Source organism: Cheilinus undulatus, linkage group 5, assembly GCF_018320785.1.
Source record: "Cheilinus undulatus linkage group 5, ASM1832078v1, whole genome shotgun sequence".
NCBI lineage: Eukaryota > Metazoa > Chordata > Actinopteri > Labriformes > Labridae > Cheilinus > Cheilinus undulatus.
In genome coordinates this window covers 44,430,619-44,454,443 of record NC_054869.1, presented here as the reverse complement: position 1 = coordinate 44,454,443, position 23,825 = coordinate 44,430,619, and the positions used below count along the sequence as shown (strand labels likewise).

General features: G+C 41.1%; 1 protein-coding gene across 5 annotated transcripts in view; it reads right to left on the bottom strand.

The window, feature by feature from the left end:
• smtnb (smoothelin b) overlaps positions 1-23,825 on the bottom strand; it is a 111,699-nt gene that overhangs the window by 20,706 nt on the left and 67,168 nt on the right. For all 5 annotated transcript variants that reach the window (XM_041786940.1, XM_041786942.1, XM_041786938.1 and 2 more), the window contains 4 exons: positions 22,935-23,629; positions 20,016-20,061; positions 16,527-17,117; positions 11,562-11,635 (listed from right to left, as the gene is read on the bottom strand). In XM_041786940.1, the coding sequence (XP_041642874.1) occupies positions 11,562-11,635; positions 16,527-17,117; positions 20,016-20,061; positions 22,935-23,629 (1,406 nt within the window). The remainder of the gene's footprint in view (positions 1-11,561; positions 11,636-16,526; positions 17,118-20,015; positions 20,062-22,934; positions 23,630-23,825) is intronic.

Sequence of the window (23,825 nt, the reverse complement as noted above, 5' to 3'; positions counted from 1 at the left end):
GCACACAGCATGTTGTAGGGATACCAATCTACAGTAGTAGAGCCATGGAAATGATGTATGAGCTGTTGTTTGAATGAGAGGTGGGCAAGAGAGTTCTGATATCAGGAAGAAGTTTTGTTAATGCATAGTATAGATGCTCATACTAAAGTGCCGTCACTATTTATATGTATGCTTAAATGGATCGTTAGTCTGTGATAATGCATCGTCTAGACAACCCCTTTGATTTGGGACAACAGGAGCAAAGACTGAATCGTTAACCTTCCCGACTGGGAGACTATGAGCTTTACCGCTGAGCCCCAGATGACAGAAAATTCCCTAATTACCTTCATTCTCCACACAAGTTTAACTCTGTGTCCTCTTCAGCATTTGAGTCACAAAATGTTCCTTTGTTGAGCTAATTCATGATGTAGAATTACACTCAACCACCAGCAGAGTTATGACATTTGGCATGAAGGGCATGGCAGATAGTGCACAAAGGGATAGGAAAAAATGGTCAGTTAAGGTCACTCCTCATTATCACAGAAATTTAGGGGAACCCTGCCATCTTTAGTGGAACTGCTGATTGGCAGACCCAGCTGTTTCTGCAGGATTAGACATGAATGTGAACTCTGGTTAGTTGAAAGACTGGAGTTAATTCTGCAAACACTCAATATCCCTCAAAATGTCACTAGCCCACATGCACAAACACGTAAAGAGTTTAAGGATTCAACAGCAAATCTGGCTTAAGATGAGCATCAATCTCTGTAACTGAAGAGCAAGACCACAAACCCCACTCTATTTCTAAAAACAGTCTAGTTGAATATTTACATTTATTCCCTCTTTTTTCTAGAGAACTAATGCATACTTTGCGTTCCTGCCAAAGTGAGCATGAAAGATGATTTGAGGGTGAAGAATTACAGGACAAGGTTACTGCTGCTGTTAAAACAAGCTCATTTTTCCCTCTACCAGGAAGTATTTCCACTCAGAACAGCACGTGCATGCAAACACTCGCTGGAGCGCTCGCCAGGACACGATCAGAAACACATGGTGATAGAGGGCTGGAATTCCACCATGACAGATTGCAGTGAAGTCCTCCACATAAACACAAGCTGCTAAAGCTGACAGACAGCTGAAACAGTCAGGCCTTTATTTTTTCTAAATGAAGTGGGTGTTGGATTAAAACCAATGGCAAGAAGGGGAACAGTGGGTCAACAAGTGCTGAAGCAGGAGAGCGGTTATAACCCTATTTGCACATGAAGTCCTGATCATTTCTAGAAAAAGCCTTGACATTGCTCTTTCACACATGGCCCTCACAGTGGGAGATTTTCCTTGTTGGACAGGGATGTGAAAAGGGTCTTGCTGGAGTCAAAAGATGGTAAAAGAAGCTAGAGTATAAAGCAGCTTCATTTAGTAGCAACAACCACACCAGTTGACGAAAAATTTCAGCCGTTTTAGCAGTGTTAATTTTGTTGACTGATACGTGTAGTACTGTTCTCTATCTTCATGTATCCTTGTTCTTCCACCTCCCTTTGGCTACAGCACACCTGAGTGCAACCTCCAATTTGAGTAGAGGTTGCAAAAAGAGCAAAAGTAAAGAGTTTGGCGAGGTTTTTTGTTTCCTTTTGTTACCATTTTGTCTTTTTCTTTTTATGATCCAAGCCCCCTTTTCCTTCCTCCTCCATTATTCCCTGTGGATTGTTGAGTTCTGTTGTTAAAGTTTGGGCTGTAGTTTGCTATTTTTGCTGTTTTCTTTCCACTTATCATTAGCAAGTTGTTTCTAAGGCAGTTTTAGTAGGCGACTGTGAGAAATCATTAGGACTGGGTTAAAGAAAAAAATCAATTATCAGATTCAGACCGATTTTCATTTTTTAATTACAAAATCAATTCATTTAATCCAGAGATCGCCATTTATATATCTGCTCCATTTCTCGATGGCTTCCCCACGTGACCAGTCTCTACCTTACGTCACTCATGCAGCTTGAAACTTGACCTTCACTTGCCTCTAAAAGCCTTTAGACTCAGATTAAAGGTTTAAATCTTACTCCCAATCAATTTATTTTGGATATCTGGTGTGCATTATCAATATGAGCTGCATATGCATAGGGAAGATGTGTCAAATGGATGTAAAATATGTAAATAATGCTAGTTTAGGGTTATTTTTAATGCAAACCTTGATTTCTTTTGTAATTATGTGCCTGGTTGGAGCATTGTTTGTACCATTTCCAACTTTTGTTCTCTGAGAATCTCTGTAATGTTGAATCAAAAGAAGTTTTGTAACTAAACCATCACCTGAAGCGAGAATTAAATTGAATCAAATTGAATCAAGACCTTGTGAATCTGAATCAAATCCATTCAGGCAATCAGTGGTAATACTCATCCCTGGAAAACACTTTTGCATTAGACAAAGGAGGAAGCACAACAAACACAGCCATGGCAGCAATAGTTAATGTAAAACAAAGTTAAATTGAAGTCAGAAATGAAGGATCAACTTTTGATTTGTGGGAACAAGCATGTGTTTATACAACCTGTCCTGTAAAATATCTCACTATCAAACCGACGAGGAGAGGAGCTGGACTCTAACTGCTATCCGCATTAGCTTGTTTACTCCAAAGTCACATGTGGTCACACAAGATCTGGACTTTGAGAGTGGAGACTTATTGGTGATGAATGAATCTCTCTGTGTCGGCATTTGTAGGGTCTTTTCTTTCAGGATTTTCAAAATTATCTTAGATTTAAAAAGTTCTAAATGTGTACAAGAGACCAAGACTACATAGTTATTGACACTAACACTGGGTTGTATTCACACAGGCAGCTTACCACAAAAATTTTTGGTATTTTTCAAGAGTTTTTCACATGTTTAAGTGGAGCTCTTATAAACACTGATACACAGGACATACCCATTGATCAGGACACTTATCTAAATTAAAAGGTGTTTGGGCGGGGGTCCATGATCAAACAGAGCACTCATGATCAACAGAATTAACAGGCAATGGTACCGTGATTTCAGGGGAAGTAATCGCCGCCATCAAAGAGGGAGCAGAGAGGGAGCGCCGGGTTGCAAAAGTGGGTGGGTGCTGGACAAGTGAGGGCTCCAAACTCTCCGGTGTGCCTTCCTCATTAGATACAGACTCTGAGTCCTGGGTACATAGTTTAGATTCCTGGGGTGCCCATGACGTTTTATCTTGAAGATTACTTGCAGTATTGCTCTGTGGCGCATTTCCTGTTGATGCTGAATCACTAGGAGCGCTGTTTGAAGCATCTTGAGGTGTTTCGAGTGCCTTTTCATGAGTGGAATCAGTGGAAGAAGTTACATTTTCACTGGAGGGAGTTTGAGAGTCATTGGTTGAAGTTTTGGCATCACATGGATCTGGAGGTGAAGTTTCCTCACTGTCAAACACCTGTAGCCCCAGTGCTCGGCACATGACCTCAACTTGTTTCACCAGTCTTTCCTGCTGAATCTTTAGTCTGGAGTTCTCCTCCTGCAGCCTGGCCAGAGCCTCGGCCAGAGGAGCAACCTTAGCTGCTGCCTCCTCCAGACGGGTATCCACCCGCTTCCCAAAGGCCTTCAGGTCACTGTGGATCTCCCCCACTGCACAACGTAATGTCAGCTCAAATTTACTCTTGCTAAGCGGCTCTTCCTCTTCATCTTCTTCATCTTGCACAAGCAGATCACCGATCACCTCCTCCAGCCCAGATTCTGCACATGTGCTATCTGGGCTGCCCAGTACTTCTGGAGCCTGGGAGGCTGGGAGGAAGTCCAGGTTCACTCCAGGCATGGCCAGACGAACTGTTGTCAGTGTTTCACCGGAGATCCTTTCAGTTAAATCCACAAGAATGTCCCAAAATGTGAGTGCTGACTAAGCTGGCTGTCCGTCTGTCCACAGGGACTTTCTAAAACAATGCACGTCCTTTATACCCCCCGCAAATCTCCCCTCTTTACTGGCTAACATGCTGGCAGCCAATGAGCATGCAAGGAATCCCGTTTCCCAGGCAGCAGCAGCCCAACCCCCTTGTTTCCAGGTGTCGTGGACATGTCTATTTATCTCCTGGCCCACCATTATTCCACTGATCCAGTCAGTCCTGGGGCACTGGGGGAGGCCAGAGGGGGATCAGCAGCAGGAAAAATGTCAAAAACTCGCCCCTCCCTCTTTCAACTTTCCTTTCATTTGGAGGGCTCGTCCTTCACACCTCTGCTGGCAGGCTGCATGGGTTTAGATGTGGCTCTATGCCTGGGTCATTTGTTGCAATGTCACTCATTTTTAAATTGGTTGAAAAGGCAGCTAGATCCCAACTGTAATGAGGTTAGCTGTGAATGCGATTCAAGAAAGGCTGAGGAGAGGATCAGGTCTACCAGGGACAAAGTCTGAAGGACCAAAATGGGGCATGCTGACCAGTAACAGTGATACTGCACCCAGTTTTCTCTGGCTTGAGGCAATGTTGCTTAGGAGAGATAAAGATTGTCAAAATGGTTTGTATTTTCATGATGCTTTCAAGTATTTGAAAATGAAAAAACACAATTTAATTAGAAAAAGCATACAAGCGAAAATAATCCATCAAGAACGGCAGGAAAAGGCATTGTTTTGCGATTTTTGATAATTAAAACCCCAAAAATTATTCAGGATCGTTGTCCTGGGACTTCAATTCTTGTATCAGAACAGTTACAAATAATGTTAAATTTCCCTAGAATTGCATTCAAATGCAAAATTCTGCTAGTGTGACAATCTTAAGGAGGCAATTGCAGCACTTTTTAGATTTACTGACTGTGTACGGGCCAGACTGCAACTGATGTGAATTCTTTAAGTGCTTTTGTGTTAAATTAAGAGCTTCAAGAGTGCTGACAGAATTCTGTCTGGACTGGTTCATGCTATAAGAGGCTCATGAACATCATTAACATGCCCACTTGGAGATAAATAGCTCTCTGTGCATTGAAATCAAACTGTACTGTACAAACTGTACCTGTGGATGAAGCCTGGTAAGGAGAATAAGGTTATATAATGAAGTGAGGAGCGCTGTTCTGCCTGAAGGTGTGCCAAAACATCATGGACATGAAAATTCAAACATGCAAACACAGCACAAGGTCTCACTGCTTATAAATGTGGCTTAAACGTAAGTGATATAACTGTACATTTAATATTTGCATCTATTTTACACAAAAAGATGATATCAATCTAGATATCTTAATCTGTCTAGACATAGATTAAGTCTAGACAATATTACAAAGGACAACTGTCATTTCTCCTTAAATGTTACAGTTAAATAAATGTGGGGGTTTACGAGTATTTTGGGTGAAAGGGAGGGCAGACATGCATAAAATAAGCTCCTGGAATGGAACTTGACCCCTGACCAATGCACTGAGGACTGCAGCCTCATCACATGTGCACCTCCTCCCCAAACTGTGCCTGTTAATGTGGGTTTTACTGTAAAGTTCAGAGGACTGTACCTAGCTGCATAAATAATGTAGAAACTTAATAGACCAAAATAAAGATGTAGAAAGTGTGTACTTGAGTTTTGTGAAGAAATAAATTTCCTACATAATTAGGAAATTGTGTAATGTGCAATATTATCGTGCAATGTTGCCTTAACGGTATTGCTGGTAAAATTCATATTAAAGAATACAAAGTTTATCAGCTGTAGCTTAAAGTTTGTTGTTGTCTCTGCTACTCTTTATTTTTTACTCAATACCTGCACAGCAGGAAGTTCCACCTGAATCCTAAATAAATCCAAAAAACTGCTTTTGTTGCAGCAGAAGTGTCACCAGTTAAGCTGATGGTAGCTTATAGCTAACTTGAGATTCATCAGCTGAATCAAAATGGTGCAAAAGTATGGACATTAGTATGAAGGCATTGCTTATGTTCATAAATAATTTCCATATCAAATTAAATAAATTCAGATTTTTGCACCGTGTTGCACCGTTATCTTCATTACTTGTACAGCACTAGTCTGACTTTCATTTTTCCTTTGCTAAGTCTGTGAAGCCTGTGGTTTGATTTATGTTCAAAAAAATGTCAGGTCAGGTCAGGTATGGAGGCATATGCAAGTTTGACACTTTGCCATGTTAACCTTGGTTATGTCCTGCTCTGGCCTCCTGATGGCCTGGCCTGCACCAGGTCAGTGCCTCATCTCTTCTGGTATCTTCCCAGCTGGCCCTTGCAAGTGGTCATCCCCGACCCAGCCCACTGGGTCCTCGACACCCAGTATGTGATGAGCTGAATCAGACTTGGGAAAGCGTGCCAGGTGACCATAGGAGGACAGCTAGCACTCCGGTGTCCAGCAGCTGACCCTCCCCATCCCTTCACATCAATTATAGTCACGTGGCTTTGTCAACGATACCCAAAAATGAGCCAAAGAGAAGTCATCACAAAAGAGTCCAGCCAGCACCTCTGGCCATTTTCAACATCCAGGCCTCACAAGAATACAAGGATTCATACAAACTTTTGGGGGATTGATCATTTTAAAACACTGGGGATAGAAAAGCATGAGGAGATCGCTGTCAGAAGAGGAGCCAACCGACACCTTTTCCCCCCAGCTGTCCCATCTTTCTGTAGAACAGGCTGAAATCCGTGACCCGTGTAATGTGGCTGGGTAAGCGGCGTGTGTCATGGATCAGCAGTATGTTAACAATGATCTCCTTCTGCCTCGATGTGACACTGAGACAAACTGTCACTCTGACTGTGTGAGTCCTGTGTATTTATGCAGCAGCACTTTGGCAGCGTGGCACAGAGCTCGGCAGAAATCTGTGCGACAGCAGGACAGAGAGTGACCGTCCTGTCGTCACCGTGGCAATAAAGCTGAGGTATTATTTATGTTTGTGTTCAAGGCCGAGGCCGCGTTCAGCTGAGACGGGCAGGAACAGCTGTGATCACTCAGGCAGAGGCATCAGTGATCAACTTCACCTGTCTGATACTAACGCTCAAGACTGGGCTGAAATATGACAAAAACCAGTTCACATCACTGTGGCGTCTCATTCATGCATGCCTCTTCACTTAGCTCACATGCTCTAGACTCCATGTATAATAGTGCTTGAGGTTTGTTTGCTGTCTGCACAGGTTTGATGGTCATCCTTGTCAACCTGAGCCTAAAACAACTAAAACACCTGTGTTTTCTTATTTACAAGTCTATTTTAGGAGTGAATCCTTTGTATCTTTTGACCTAAATCAGAATAAGAAAACAAAATCTGTAGACCTTGCACCTAGTGAGCTGCTCTGATTGGAGGCACTTATACCTTCCAGGAGGGGGCGCCAAAGATCCTAAGGCAGAGTGAGGCTCTCTCTACTATAGTGAGTCAATTCAAATGATTGTCATCTCTTCCACTGGATAAAAATTTTATGGCACTTGGATCAAAAGTCAGAAATTAAAATTTCTACGAAAAGGATTCAGAGTCAGTGATAGGACTGATGATTAAAGAATGTTTTTCTTTTAGTTTCAGAGCACTGGTTAAACATGGGAATAAATGAAATAATCGCTATGGTTACAGGGGTCACCTAAACTAACAAAATTGAAAATTCTGACAGAGGCGTTAACCTTCAAGATCAACTCTAGATAAATCCTTCTCCAATCTTCAGTATCATGCACCCCAGCTTCCAGTAGTGCTAGACTCCTGCTGTAACTAGCGCCTCATTCTCCTCAAATGATGCTGATTGGTCAGTACCATTTTTGGGTCTGGCGCAAACCTTGATTGGAGCTTTTCAAGATGGATTTGCCTGATGTCAGATGGGTAAGCAGGTTGCATGGTGTTGTTGAATGTTTAATGGAGTGTCACAATTAATCCATCACCTGTAACACTATAACACCAGTTACATACAACAGACAAAGTCTGACAAGATGCACCAAACAGCATCCATCCATATACTTTCATGTATATCTGCTTAATGTTTGTCATAACTTTGTTGCTGCTGCCTGTCTTGGGCTCTCTTAGAGAACAGGATTAATCCCAACAAGCTTTTTCTGGTTAAATAGATTAAATATGTACATAAAACAAAATCCAAGGCCAGAACTGATGCTATCAGACTCACATTTTCATTGTATTTCAAATAAAAATACCATTGGGAAACAATGGAGGTTGTGAGTGCTGAAGTGAGACCACCAAGGAGAAGCTGAGACCACCCAAACGGATCAGAGCAGCAGACAGGAACCACTGTGGTCAATAAACAAGGTTTAACAACAGCAAACAGGAAGAGCATATTAAACTCCTGTTATATTCTCTTGATAAGTCTGCGCACTCCTCTTACACCAAACTAAACTGCAGGGCTCTTAGATAAGCTTCTTTCCTCACATGTAACCTTGAACTTTGTCTTAACTATGGAAAGTCAGAGAACAGGTGGTCTCTGGACAAAGCTGCCTCCCCTCCCCCTCTCCAGGTTGATGCTAACTCACCGTGTCTGCTGCTGTTTGTACGATCTCATTAGCCAAGTCACTCGGGCTAAGTGTTTGTTTGGTGAAACTTGAGTAAACCTGTCAGATGAAGGTGAAACATGAGCATGTTTGACTGACGGAACAGAGAAGGACTCAGCCAAAGCAGCGGTGTGATTTATCAATGGAGGCATTCAGGCAGAGCCCATACAATAAGGCTGCAGAAAGAGTTAATGCACGAGGCTTTACACTGATGCCACACAGTTATGAATGACAACAACAGGGACAATTAAAGGCTTAACTAATAACTGGGGAGTGACATGTGAAGCAGGATTTAATTCATAATGTACTGTTAACTCGCTGTAGGGCACTCCAAGGAGAGAGATTGACACTTTTTTCAATATAAAAACCTGATTTTAAGATGCATATGTGTATATTTGTCACTGTTACTAAAAATAAGCATCATGTTTAGTCAAATCTTATTATAACAGCCCTTAGCTGACACAGATTTACATTAGATAGTAGCTATTTTTAGTAGGTGATCCTGACTTCTTCATCTCTTATCTCTAAAGTTGCAAAAGTAGAAACAATCAGAAACAGCACTAACTTACCAAATCACAGTAACAGTATGTTTTTTCTAATTGAGATTTATAGACAATTATTCTGTTATGATAAGAAAAAAGCTTGTAATCTCAAGATCCTAAAATGTTTACAACTTTAAATGGGAAAAAACTGCTTTGTTGTCCCGAGATAGCAGGAAAAATAAGTTGAGGTCTCAAGAAAATCTTAAATAAGTCATCATTGTAGAAAAAACTGACAAACTAAATGGATGGGCACATGTCCCCTTAGCATGTCTGCAAACATTTAGGTGTAATAGAAAGGACAAAATGATCCACTCTCCAGGCTTTGGAGGTCGTCACAGAGTTGTCACAGCAGCATTTACAGGATCAGCACAGCCATTATTGGACCGCAGCGCTCGGTGTGAATGTGCCGTAGTCTCTCATGCTCCTGCAAAGCTGTAATGCAATGTGAACCAGCAGACGGGGACCAATCACGCTGTCACTGCACCAGAATGCATGTCTCAAAGCATGAAGACAGTTGTAGCCTAACATGCCAGACAGAGTCACAAACCCATTGCATGAGATATACACTGTATGGTCAAAAGTATTTGGCCACACCTGTTAATTATTAACAGGATAAGTGGCAAAAAAAATGGATGGATAAATGGATGTTTGGAAATAATTCTCTGTTATTTTAATGATCAATAGCATCAAAACGTACCATTTATAAAATCAGATCTTCAGTGATATTTCAACAAAAAGCAGCTTAGAAAGACAGCACTGTTTATACTGCACACTAAGGGTACTGATTTGTTGCCCACGCTTTCATAAAATTTAAATGGTGGAGTTTTCCTCCAGTTTTGATGGATTCATTCTTTCTCAAAGCACCTGTCTTCTGAAACAAAAGTATTTGCTTCAAAATGTCTGTTCTTTCAAGTACTCTATGATTAAAACAACAGAGATGACAACATGAAAACATGCTATCAAAAGTGATGACAACCTCAAACGGAGAGGGGAGGAGCTTAACCAATGAGTCAAATAGGACTTTATAAGTTCTTCCTAACCCTTCTGTTCGTGAGTGGATTGTTTTGTACCAGAGTTGCATCTCTTTCCCGCTCCATAAAGACTTGTGTCGACATAGTCCTTAATCAAACTGGACAGTAATTACGTGCATGAAGTCAAACAGACAGGTGTGATTTAGGAAACACTTCCCAGATGAATCTCAGTGGGCATGGCCTTCCAAGAGAAAAGGGAGGAATGTCCAAGCCGGAGCGCCTCCCTTTCCCTCTCTCTCTCCTTCACATACCCTACAAGGACAGATGTGACTGGCTACTCGCTCTGTGTTTGATAAACACTGCTCTTCCCTCCTCTGTGGGCTTTTCTCACACTCTGTTTGTCTTTTAATGTCCTGGCTTACTCGCCGCTCAGGCCTTTATAGGTGATTTCTGCTGCAGGGCTGCAGGAAAAACACTGGAATTAGATTGAAAGAGATGGGAGTTACATAGTGGATAAGAGCCGCATTATAGGGGGTGCACTGTGTAAAAAGGAGCTCTTTGTCAGTATTTGTGCACACATATTTAGATATCCAGAGTTTCTATCGATCTGCAAAGTGTGAAATAAGCCAAAAGAGTCCTTTATTTGAGGTCGGAAAACATGGTTCATTCAGAGTCTGCTCTCCTTATGACACCACATTGAGAGTCATAATAATAACACCCACTGCTCGCCTGTTATATCTACTCATGGCTTCAGAGCTTTTCCAAAGGTCCACAATAGTTTTTCTCACAAGCAGAGGAGCTGCTAGAGTTATGTCAACCTGGAGACTTCAGCATAGACGCAGCTGCAAGTAGTCATACGCCCAACTGAAAGCCAGCTGATCTTAATTATCACCTCCCAGCTCCCAAAGCCAATCACAGCTCGTTCTCTCCACACAGCAATGTGTTTAAAAAAAGACATGCTTCTCACTTATCCCTGCCTGCACCAGTACTGATGCTGGCAAGCTTAACCTCCTCCACCCCAGCCTCCTCCTTTATAGCATGAAGCTTGTTGCACCTTCATGTTCAGATTCATGTTACTATAGACTAATTGCTTTTGAACAAATTTTATTGTATCAAATATGCATAGTTATAAATGTATCAATCCATATGGCGATTTCTAGCTATGCACTCCCTGGAAAGTCAAAGCATGCTGCTTTACTAACTCAGCAAGCATCTTGTGAGCAGAGCCTTCTCTGCAAAGTCAAACTGTATATCCATTTTGCCATAAAACAATTAAATGTATGATAAGAGTGTTCCTTACTGAAATGTGTTTCCAGTATGTCCTGGTATGTACACCTGTATTTATCACAGCTGTGTTAGGTATGTTTATGAAAAGAAATAGACAATGCCGTAGCTGTTCATGTGGGAAATGTCTGTTCTCTGTCCTCAAAGAGTAATTCTGCATGTAGTGTGCTTTTTGACGGTGTTATTTAAATTTAAATTTTGCATTTTTCAATTTATTTGTACTTAATTGGAAAAAAGGATGGATGCGTGACCCTACACAAATACATTTGCACACATTTGCATGTCTGAGGAAGAGCATGTTGAATCAAAACACCACATGTTGCTAAATGAAGCCTTTAAAAAGAGTTTCCTGGTGTGCAGATTGTTTTTGCGTCATTACAAAGGCAGACTTTACCTTGATGGAGGATCCGGAGGAGATGCTGGATGAGGAGATCTTGAAAGGTGTTGCTCTGAGGCCAAGTGTCAACTCTGAAACAGACCGAAAGACATACATAAGCAATGATTATTGCCACAAAAATGTGTAAATTCAGGCATCAGATGGCTTAACCCTAATGTGTATAGAGGCCATAGTCCTTGTCATGGACGGCCCAGGTTTGACTCAGATTCTCGTCACTTTGCCGTACATCATTCTCCTCCTCTCTCATCCCTGTTTCTAACTTTTTCCATCTTTATCTTCAACGATAAAGGGCATAAAAGTGCAGAAAAATCCTCCATGCTGATGCAGTCCACAACTATGGCTGGACTAAGAATAACTCTGCACACATTTGCATGTGTACAGTTGAAATGTGTGCATGTTGTTGCTTTGTGTCAGTGATAGCCATTACTCAGTTACATAAGCTGCCATGGTTTCATAAACAACATTTATTAATGACAAGTGAGGAGATGTATTTTACAACACCTTTAACTAAAACAAGCCTCTTCTCCTGCAAGAGTACAAACATGCAACCCCTCATGTACCATAAAATACAGGGCTGAGCCCACCAGCCCAGCTCAGAGTACAGTTAAGACTCTCTGTAGCTTTTAGTTGGTAATCTGAGACTAAATCCAAGGCTGAGTGGAGAGAAGACAAAGAAAGGTTCCCAAAAAAGGAGCCTACAGCATTAATGCAAATCCAGCTGAGAGGAAACAGTGTGACCTCTGTGAAGACTTCCAGATCAAGTCCTGGTGATCTGGTTGTACGACGTGTTGAAGCTCTAATCGTGAATCTTTAAGTTTTAAATAAACAGTTTGGGTTGGAGGTCCCAGCGGCTGAAACTTAACACATCTTGTTTTGACAGGTTGTAACAGCAGCCGAGGCAGATTTGCGTCTTAAACACACAGAAATTCATTCATTTCATGTTTGTTTTTCATGCAATTAATTATTCTCTGCTGGTACTGTTTGTTCTGTGAGTATGGACCGTGCTGAGTGTGTAGATAACCCTACAGGAACATTGTGTTTTCAAGAGGCCATCGCTCTGCTGAAGGAAACTATTCATCATTTCACATCGTAGGCACTTGTACCAACTAAGTGTTCCCCTTTCAACACTTACTGTGGTTCTACAAAATGATAAATATTTGGGTCGACTATTTAGTCATGATATAACAAATTTTACTCATTCACAGCTCTATGAGGGGCAAACCAAAATTCACTGTACAAGCAATCTGATGGGAGCTTTAGCTTTCCAAAGATAAAAACAACAAATAACAGCAATAATAACAACAACTAAATAACTCATTTAGAATTCAAGAGATATACAGACAAAATAGATCAAAAACTAATACTGAAATGTTAAAACAAACATCACCGATTAAATCAAGTCATGCTAAAGTGATAAATAAGAGCAACAAAGTGACAGCAAGAGCGAAAAAGCAGTAACTCAAAACTTGGAGGATGGCAACAGTCAAAGAGAACAGAGCTGGTCCTACGCTGCAGCTGTAAAGAAAAGAGACCTGATAGGTTGAATTGTCCATCCATCCATTTTCTACACTGCTTATTCCGTTGGGGGTCTTGTAATTATAACCATCATTAATAATGATTGGACCAAGAAATGGAAAAAGAAAGTCTAGTGAAGGAATAAATAAATGCAAAGTAAAATGCAATAAAGAAAAGTAATAAGACAAAAAGTAAAAGAAAAGGCAAATGTGCTGAAAAATAGCTGCTAATGCATATGGTTTTCATCGCTCAGTCCTTATCACTGTCTTCCTATTGGGTCACACATAAAGGCAAAAAACCCTGCTATTATTCTGTTTCATATTCTATTATCATATTATTATAACTTTAAAGTTATTAGCTACACAATAAAGACAGAAATAAACAAGGATTTCTTAATATAAGATTGATTAACACAAAAAATGGTCTTGTTTTTTAAAAAGTATCCTTCATTGGGTGCATGTGTTGTTGTCTATCTAAAAATCAAGTCTAAATTTTATGAAGTCACTGCCTTGGTCTGATGTGTGATCCCAGAAGGGCATCAGGTCTCTGATCATTACAGTACAAAGTCTCAGCCTCACTGTATGTTGGTTGTGTTTTTGGATTGATTTTCACTGTTAGGGACTAAAATCACTGAATGGATACTCTCAGTCTTTAGTTAATGATCAGTCTGCTCTGGCTGCTGATGGTCTTTTAATTTTTATTACAATCTGCACTACAGTGCTTCAGCCAGGTCAATCCTGGATCAGGCATCTCAGTGGTTCAGTCCCAGACTGATCTCCTTTAACAGTGACTGAAAAACATGCACAGACTGATCACTGAGTGGACAACATTGATTTTTTTCTGGACACTGTGGTCTCAGGGCATGTTAGATTTAATATTCTCCTTTAAAAACTTCTAATATTCAGCATTAGTTGCAATACTGTGCTTTTTCATGCTAAAATACTCAACTTCCTGATGTTGCTCTTCAAAATAAAAGTCTTCAATGATAGTTAGCATTGGAGCATTCTGTCTGTCACATCTTTACGGACCAATCAAAGCAACAAAACACGTGATGATTAGACTCTTGCTTAATCCGATCGGGAGGAAGGCAAAAATATTGTTTCCACAAAAAAAAAAACAACTCAGTGCTGTTCTTTGTTCTTCTGTTAATGAAAAAATGTCATCAAGTTCTGATATAACTGGTGCTATAGCAGCATCCATGCTAATCTCTTCCGGCCTCTTGTCGCTGCCTTCTCCGACTCTGCCGTGCCCGGAAGTACTGCTTCTTACTCCTCAAACAACGCTGATTGTCTTATAGGGCCCAATCTGTTCAGATGGGAGCTTTGCAAGACGGATTCACCAGTGAGAAACATAGAAATGGGCGAATCCATCTGCTTTGCAAGGTTAAGGTATCATCGGATACTTTACAAAACTTAAGCAATGCAACACTAACAGACAGGAGGGACTGAATGTGGCTGCTTTGAAAGAGACAAAGCCACAGTCTGCTTCTTTTAATCATTCAGGACTACTGCCTTCAGCAGGTAAGATGTTTGTTGCTGCCGTGCCTGGTTCAAGTGAAATATAGACGAATAGTCCAGCAATTAGCCTTCCCCTTGGCCTTATAGTGAACTCTGGCCAGAACTCAGCTGTTGGCTCTGACATATCTCTCTCTGTTGTGATGCTTTTAATGACCCATAAACCACCTTGGTTGATAGGTTTGGCAATTTTACCTCACAGTAAACAAAAACACAGCCTTTATATAGCAGTTAACTTTCAATGAGGGCACTGACATCAGCTAACAACAGACTGCATTTAGGTAAACTTTTTGGTGATTTTATATCATTGTTGCATTGGGGGGGACGGGGTAACTCCCATAATGCCCTGTTATGTCATGGGGTGCTATATTTGCTCTGCCCAATCTGAACCAAGCAAGGGAAGAGGTGAAAAACATTCAAATCTAAATATAAAATTCATTCATATGTCGCTCTCAGTGTTTTCACATGTTTAGACACTAATTTTGGATTTCACTTTACAGGGATTTTAAAAACCTTGCTTTTGGCTCTGCATGAGAATTGGCTTTACATCCTCTCTGTTTTCATTGGTCTCGTTTTTAAATTGGCCATGTTTTCATTGTTTTTATTTTTCCATTGTGCAGCACTTTGGTTGTTTTTAAAATTTGTTGTTTTTTAAGCGTGCTTGATGAATACATTTGGATTGGATGATTACAGAACACTGTACACGCAGTGCGCACATCAGAGTATTAACCACAGGTTTTGGTGATTGGTAACTAGAAGCATTAATTAAGATCTACAGATCATGTACATTCAATAAAACGGACTGATAATAAGTTCCTGTCAGGGTCTCTTTAAAATAAAGTCTGTTAAACATTCACAAATTTTATATCTGTAAAGATGCTCATTATACAGGTGTTAAATGCATTTACTAATCTCTGATGGAGGTAAAAGTTTGTCTCACTGGACAGACAATAAATAAAGCCTGAGGACAACAACAGTCCTCTGTGTGCTGGCAGGTTTATTCACTTACACTGTAACAGTCTGACCATTCAGTCTGCTCTGACAGCCCGCTGTTGTTCCCTTTGACCAGATACACTCTCTGCTGACCTCACCCCTCTTCATCGCAGCATCACCCACTTCATAACAAACACCCTTCAGTACAACCACGCCGTTTCAGACTCAGCCTGAGCATCCATCCCCACTCTCCACTCATGTTTGTGCTTTGCTTGTTTAGCCTCACAAAAACCCTCTTCTCATCATCCCACTCGTGACCGATTCTTTGGTGCCGGTCACATCCCACAGCGGCTGGGATTCCTTTGTGATGTAAGAGAGCGAGATTAAGACTCACAGATGCTAACTTGTGATTTACGACAATGACAGAACAGCATGGATGATGAATTCCATAGTACTGGCTGCTCAGGCTGGGTTTTACTGAAACAAGTGTCAACAATGTTGACCTGGATTCATTTCAATTAGGCAAGACTAGCAGGTGAATCTTTCTCTTTAGAGACTATAAGATGGAGCATTACAACACTGTAGTTAGCATTTTGTGGAGGTTTATGCATTCATAAAAAAAATCTGAGTTTATTGAATAAATAAGTTTGTTCAAACAAACATTTTTTCCTCCATCAGCATGCATATCAAAGTGTAAGACGGATTCTGATCGCCATTTTTTGCAGTTACATCATGAAATTACCCAATATATAGATTTTATTTGCTTTTTAAGATCCTTTAAGCTCCTTTCAGTCTCGTAATGAACAGGTAAAAACTCCTTGAGCTTTATAAATAAAGACTTTAAAAAGAGCAAGTTTGCCTTAAAAAAGCATGGCCCATAAAAGGCTTGAATGGAAATAGGTGTTCCTGGATAGTTACTGTACCTGTGTACCTGGATACTTAGAAAAAATACAGAAAAAGAGGTTATTTTGAGGTTTTAGAAGGGCTGTCCTGCTCCTACCTTGTCTCTGTCCCATAGCATTGGTGTTGATGCGAGGGGTCATGGTGGTGATGGGGACGATGTTGCCTCTGGGGGATGCCGTAGAAGAGGACGTGGTGCGGCCATCCTTGATCTCAATGGTGAGGAAAGTCTTCATGTCCGGGTCTGCCTCTCCCTGGGTGACCTGCTGTCCAGCTGCTCTCCCTGGGGTCTTGTCTTGCTTAGACTTGCTGGAGGCATGCACATCTTTTTCAGCTGGATGCCTCGTCCCGCCCACCGAGTTCTGCCATTGGCCGGCAGCGGACAGGGGTTTGTTAGGAGTGCCTCTGGGCTGAGGCGTGGTCTGACTCTGAGATTCAGCAGAGGTGTGAGAGTCCGCATGCGGCCTCGCTGGCGCGGCTCCAGATGTGCTGAGGGATGCTGGTGTGTGTGTAAACAGCCCTGCAGCTCTGGATAGATTTGTGCTGCTGGGGGTCGTCCCATTTCTCAGAGGAGTCTTCTTCAGAGCAGGGATGTTTGGGCTCTGGCTCGGCTCTGTGAACTTTCGCATTCGATCACGGACTGAGTTGGTGCGGTTGAACTGTTCCACTGTCACATCTTTCTTCTCTGGAGCTGTAAAAACACACAGCACGAAGTTTGAAAACACTCCTATATTCCTTTATCTCCCCCTCCTTAAATCCCATTCCTCTTTTCCTCCCCTCTCCAGGTTTTGTTTCAGCCCCTTTATTTTGCTTGACTTAACCTCCCCCGTTTCACCGTCCTATTTTATGGACTTTTCAGGACACGTTTCTTCCACTCATGGGTATTCTTTCACTCTGATCCTTAATACTGTCAGATAATGTGTACAAAGCTCATGATTTGGCACAGACCATCTGACGGAAAAAGCATTAGTGATTAGAGGAGGAGATATTCACTGAGGTCATCCTAACAAAGGAAAAAGGGAGATGTGCTGCTTTGAAGGAAAACCACAGTTTATAGTACAGTGGACACAGCAAAGAGCACTCTCTGAAGGAAAGAGGGAAAGTAGCCTGGATTACTACATGCTCTTTTCTTCTGTATCTGTTCTGGGAGTGACCCTACATGGTCACATTAATGACTCTAATGGTTTCTTTACACTGGATTCCTGCAGACTATAGTCTAATCTACTTAAGATACCAAAAGTGTTGCATACTTTGTCTAATAAATGTCCTCAAACCAACCAAACAAATCCTCTTTTAGATTCCGTTTAAAAAATATGGAGGCTCTGATGGCGCCAGACCCAAATTATCATCAGAAGATGCAACTCATCTAACATGGATTAAGCTTTAACAAATGTAATTCAAATTCAAAATCTGCACTGCTGAAAACGTCCATGGAAGGCTGACTGGGAAAGCTAAGAAATCCCCATTTAAAATCTTATTAAAATGTTTTTTCAGGGGCACAGATGAGCAGGTGGGTCATACTCCATGCACGCAAGCAGCCTGGGTTTAAGTCTGGCCTGCGGCTCCTTCCTGCACTTCATAATCTCATCCCTGTTTCCAAATTAATGCACATCTCTATAAATAAAGGCATCTCAGTGAAGCTTGATATTACGCTCATTAAACTTATCAAGTATTTCTAACAGTGTTCAAAGTTTCATTCAGACCACAAGACCAGTCCATTGACTGTAAATTCTAAGACAAAAGCTTACCATGTTGAGCTGCTGTAACTCTTACGGCATTTGCACACAGAGTACATTTTTAGCCCATAATTGCTGCATGTCAAAAAAATAAATGATGAAATATGATGTCGATCATGTTCGTGCACTGACTCTGAAACTTTCTTTCATCATTATTTTTCATGGAACTGGTTCGATTTTCTGCATTTTCTAACATCCGTCCAAGTCATTCAGATGGGTGATTGTCTTTTCACAGCAGCAGCTGCAGCTCCCTCTCTCTTCCCCTCTCTCTCTCTCTCTCTTCTACCGAATCTCCCTTTCCTGTGTTTCATTGAAATATCAACCATCGAACACTATAAATAAGGGGCCAAAATTTTTACTCACAGTCATATAACAAAAAAAACTATATTTTAAAGTTGCTCTCTCTCCCTTCAACTAGGCACAGCACAGTGAAGCACAACCTTGTGCAATTAATTTTAATGTATGAAGGTCTCTGTCAGGATTAAACCGCATTAAAGTCTACTGAGATTTTCAAATTGCAGATGCAAATTTCTTCATCCTGAAATGTGTGTCAAAATATCAGTTTAATTTCCTTTTCTGGCCGCAGTAGCAGAGATGTTTTGCTCTACACATTCTGCAAACATTAACGTGTCAAAACCAAAAACAGCCAAGATACACATATAAACAGCAACACAATTTACTGGGGGCCAATAATCAAGATTTATTTATTTATTTTTTATTTAGTTGTGGGGTTGGGATTTTATGGATATTTGTTTGTGGAGTTTTATTTAGAGAAAAAGGAATCATGAAATTTAAAAACAATTGCAAAAAAAAATTAAAAAATAATGATAAACAACAATGATATAAATGAAATATAAAGATAAAGTAAGAAGTACAGACACTGTGTGTGCATCATGTTTGGGTTCTTAGACCGTTAACAGCTTAAATGTCTTGCAAATCAAGTTACCATTAGAGGAAAATAAATAAGAATAAAGATAAAAAAATAAGAATAAAAAATGCTTATCACTTGAAAGAAAGAAAATTGCAAGTCAGAATAATTGCGAGTAGTTATTTTTTCAAAATCAGTCAGGATAGATTGGACTCAGTGTTTTCTTCTTCAGGAAATGGAAAGCCACAGAATAATTTTCACTCCCGTTTTTCCTTTGCTGTTTGAGAATAAACCCATTGGACTCAGTGTGCAAGGTTTGGGTGCATGACGTCTTTTTTAAAACTCAAATTACAGATCTGAAAAACGCATCAGAAAACAACAGTCTTAGTGTGCCAAGACGTTTACAAACTGCAGAGCATACCTGCAGCTCTTTCACATCTGTGAAGGTCCGTCTTAATGGACCTCATTCGAGACCACAGCAGCAACAGCACCAGGACGAGGTTCTGCTGATAGCTAGAATACACGCACTTAAGATCCACCTCAAATAACTGAGTGTCTGCCTCAAGCGTCATTCTGATGTATCTGTGACAGCAGCAGCTTCACCTATAGCCTCAACATTTTTACATGTCAAACAAACATCCCTGCATGGCAAGTGCTCAGTTCTCTGACTGCTGATGGTGAAATCAGAAGGACTTTACTGTAGATTAGTCAGAGAAAGGAGAAAACTGGTTTCCATCAATTTATTTCCATCAAGTAATTTGACGATTGCACAGGCACACACTGCAGTTGCGGTGAAAAAATGATCAAATGCACAGCCGTTTATCATACCATACACTACGCTACGATAAGATTCAATAAGGTACTATACTGTTTTCACATATATGTAAAGGTACGATATGAATTCACATTGTCAAAGTGGGATTTTGATGTGCTGACTGGTTTTCTGTTGATAAAAAAGGAGGTGTGAGGTTGACTTTTTTCTTACCAGAATCCTTTGTTTTTCCATGAGTGGGTGTCAGATCACTGATAGTCTGAAAGGGGCAAGAACAAAAAAATGATGGTTAGAACCAGAATAATCAGGTAAGGAGAGACTAACATGCTCCAAGTCTGACAGAGCTGCTACACAGAGGGGCTTCCTGTTTAACAGCAGTAAAGTACATTCACGAGGGCCTGCAGTGTTGGCGTAGGGACACCACAGATCCACATAGTCTTAAATAGAGCTTTAACCGCTGGTGTTTTCATTATGTAACATTTGTGTTTGGAGTGAGCAGTGGGCCTCTGTTCTTTTTTTGGCAGAGGGGCCATGACGGGCCCCACGATGTTTACATTACTCTCAGGAGAGTGAGCATCAGCGTATCTTACAGGGAACAATAAAAGAAGTCCGGGGCCGTCCTTGGGTAAACACATTAAGATGAGCGACATGATGGCGTCACGCTGACCTGAGCCCCCTCAGATGGGAAACGCTGCCTAACGGTTAACAGTGTCTGTGTGCGATCTCTGCAGTGAGGGATGAGCAGAGACAGAACCCTTGGCCCATGAAGCCATCTCTCCGCCTCCCTGACAGCAGGTGAGGCTGACACGGCGCTGAGGTGAAGCAGAGGCTCTCAGGTGATCAGTTTGTTTGTGTAGCCAGGTAACTGAAGGTTAACAGCAGATGAATGGAGCTCAGCGCTGTGTGTTTATGGATGCCGATGTGACCTGGGTGTCACTGACGAATGGCGTGATGGCATTAGACACGGAGAGAAAGAAAAGGAGAGACCAGACTGCTGATGCTCATGACTGCTGAGTGTTCAGCTCGACACCCCACTCTAGTGGTGCAGACATGATCAACACTGTGTCTTTTGGTTTTGCTGAACAGAAATCACCTTTAGTTTTCCCTTTTTAAAGTAAGAATACATGTAAATGTTTAAAGACTGTTACATTCATGTTTTAACTATCAAAAAAGGCCTAATAAATGGTTGTGTTACTTTGAGAAGAAGCCACAGCTTTCTAACAAAAAGTGTTTAAATTTCTTGGTTTTAAGAATCTTAAAAAGAGGAAAATTTGAAGAGGTATGTGCTCAACTAAATTAGAATTAATTAACATCAATAAAACATCTATCATTCCTCATTTGACTGGGATTCTGTCAGACTCTACAGCAGTGGTTTAACTTATTATACAGATCTCAGGGAAATGATCTTTTTTACATTTAAACATATGGCTTTAAAAATCATACAGGTGCAAAAAAACACTGCATGCACTGCAAAAGTCAAAGAGGGAGGTAGAGAGGGAGATCAAAATACCGCCCTAACCTGATGACTTCAATCATTCAAATGGCCTTTGTGAAGAAAGTTTGTGAACAAACGCCCAAGACATAACTTTAGAATAAAAGCAGAGTTTGAAACATGTTCAGTCCTAATCTCCAAACAACAAATGTTGCTTTTACTTTGAAATGCAGAGGGGACTTGTTAGAATATGTTAAATTCTTTGAGGGTAATATTGACAGCAGGATGCATTCAGTGAATCTGCTTCAGCACACCCTGCTTTTCAACTCTCTCTACCTCACATGAACACTTGATAGGTGGCTTTAGATTAAACTAAGCTTTCATTGTTGATCATGACTGAAACTGAACTGCTTAATTTATTGTTGGGGTGTAACAATTCATTAATGTATATCGATACATTCAATCAGATCAATAGAAAGTCAAATCATTGATAAACACCAGCACTTTTAATGTACACTTTTAATTTGAAATTCCTCCTGCTCGCCAGTTGACAGTTTCTGCCCAGCTGCACATCTACGAAAAGTTAGCAGTAGCATCAGTTGCTAACAGTGAGCTACCTAGATAAACAGGATATCCTCTCCTCTCTCAGCTTTGTGGACTTATTTTAGACAGAGACTACACCAGGATGGGCTGCTCACCTTATTTAGCCGACTAAGTCTGCATATTTAACCATACATAACCTCCTTATCAAAGCATTTACAGACCTTTTTATTTCGTTTAAAGACATAAACTGCTCTCCCCTTGTATGGCTGAAGTAGTACAAGTGTTGTCTGATACAGGCTCTACAGATAAACAGAGAGGAAAAAGTCCGGTGTTTCATGCCTTCTTTGATACACTGATTAAAATTTATAAAGAAAGTATAAGCTGTCCGAACTTGATGTGGCTCAAGCAGGAGAGCAGCTCTCTGTATATCCCCTGTTTTCTCTTGTTATGAGGGCACTCATAACAAAACAGATTGTCCATTGAAATAAAACTTTGTACTAACCCCTCCATTGATCAAAATCAAGATAGCAATAAATCAAAAATAAGGTAAATGCATTATTCTAACATCACATACCACAGATTTAACCTCATTAAAATCTGTACTGCAAAACTACATATGAACTACAGGCCACATTAACAGGCCCTTATTTCAAGTATGAAAGACTGAAATAGAGCAGAAATGACTATTAAGGTCCACGTCTGTAAATGTGTTAAGAAAAATCTAAAACAGCAAATCAGAGGCTAAAACACCGGATCATTAATATGAAAGGTTGCAGAAAAAGTGTATATTGCTTTAATGTGGTCAGAACACAGTAAAGGAAATAAAAATGCTTGGTGTTTAAAATGTTTGCTGATATAAAAACAGCACATTTTGACACAAATGTCCAAATTAAAACAGGAAACCTGATGAAAATAGGATCAGCTGAGCCAGCTTAATATGTGACCTAATGAGGAATATTTAGTTTTGTGCAGACAGGCTTAAGTGGACATTTTAGGAGTTGTACTAATTTTGCAGTCTGCCTTGGTGTCAGTTTTAATTGCTGGAAGTTTCTGCGTGGTTATGAGACTGTATTATTCAGTGTGTTAACTCATCATCTGTGTTTGTACTCATAATGAGAGGCACTGAACACTTCTCTGCTACATGATTAATACCCCACCTTTGGTTTCTGGAAGTCGATTTTTCCCTTGGTGCTGCCGTTAAGTATGCCGTTCACTGGATCCCTGCGAGATAAGACCGCTCCATCAGGCTGATCCTGGTCCATACTGCGGTCCTGATCCTGGTTTAACTGCACTTTAATGCTGCCTGGGCCTTTTCCTCGGCTCTCTGTCTCTGAATCTGTGCTGGCTACTTCCACCTCCTCGGCCGGACCCCTCTCCTCAGACGACATGCTCACGCTGTGCTCAGATGTCCCTGAGTCCGTCCGTTTCCTCAGTAATGGACCGGTGATGTCTGAACCTCCAGAGCCCCTACGGGATCTGACACCAGAATCAGAGACATCTGAGCCCAGTCTCTGTCTGATGTGGGACAGAGAGCCAATGCTTCGCTCTGACGCTCCAGAATCCAGTCGACCACGTTGGAAGGGACTCTGGCTCCGGTCTGAGGCTCCAGAGTCAAGCCGGGCTCTGAAGGGCGAGCCCGGGCTCTTCTCCGAGACTGCGGGATCCAGGTTAGACCTGGAGAGAACCGAGGTCCCGCTGCGGTCAGAAGCTGAGGAGTCAGATCTTTGACGATGTGACAGAACCAGGTCCGGCTCTGTGGTCATTGTCTCTCTCTGAGGCTGGATCAGCAGAGGTCCAGAGCCATCATCCTTCACCAGGTGATCCAGAACCAGCACCATACCTGAGTTTGAGCCTGTGGCAGACAACACAAATGAAAAAATTAGGCATTTTACTGACCAATAACCAATAAAATGAATCAATTAAAAAGTGTGCTAATCAGGCTCTGATGTGAGGGCGGTCTTCTCCTCTGGCCCTGTTTTCTCTCTCTATCTGATGTCCTGCCTACAAAACTATCTGATTGGTTAGACCCATGCTACTGTGCGTGTAAA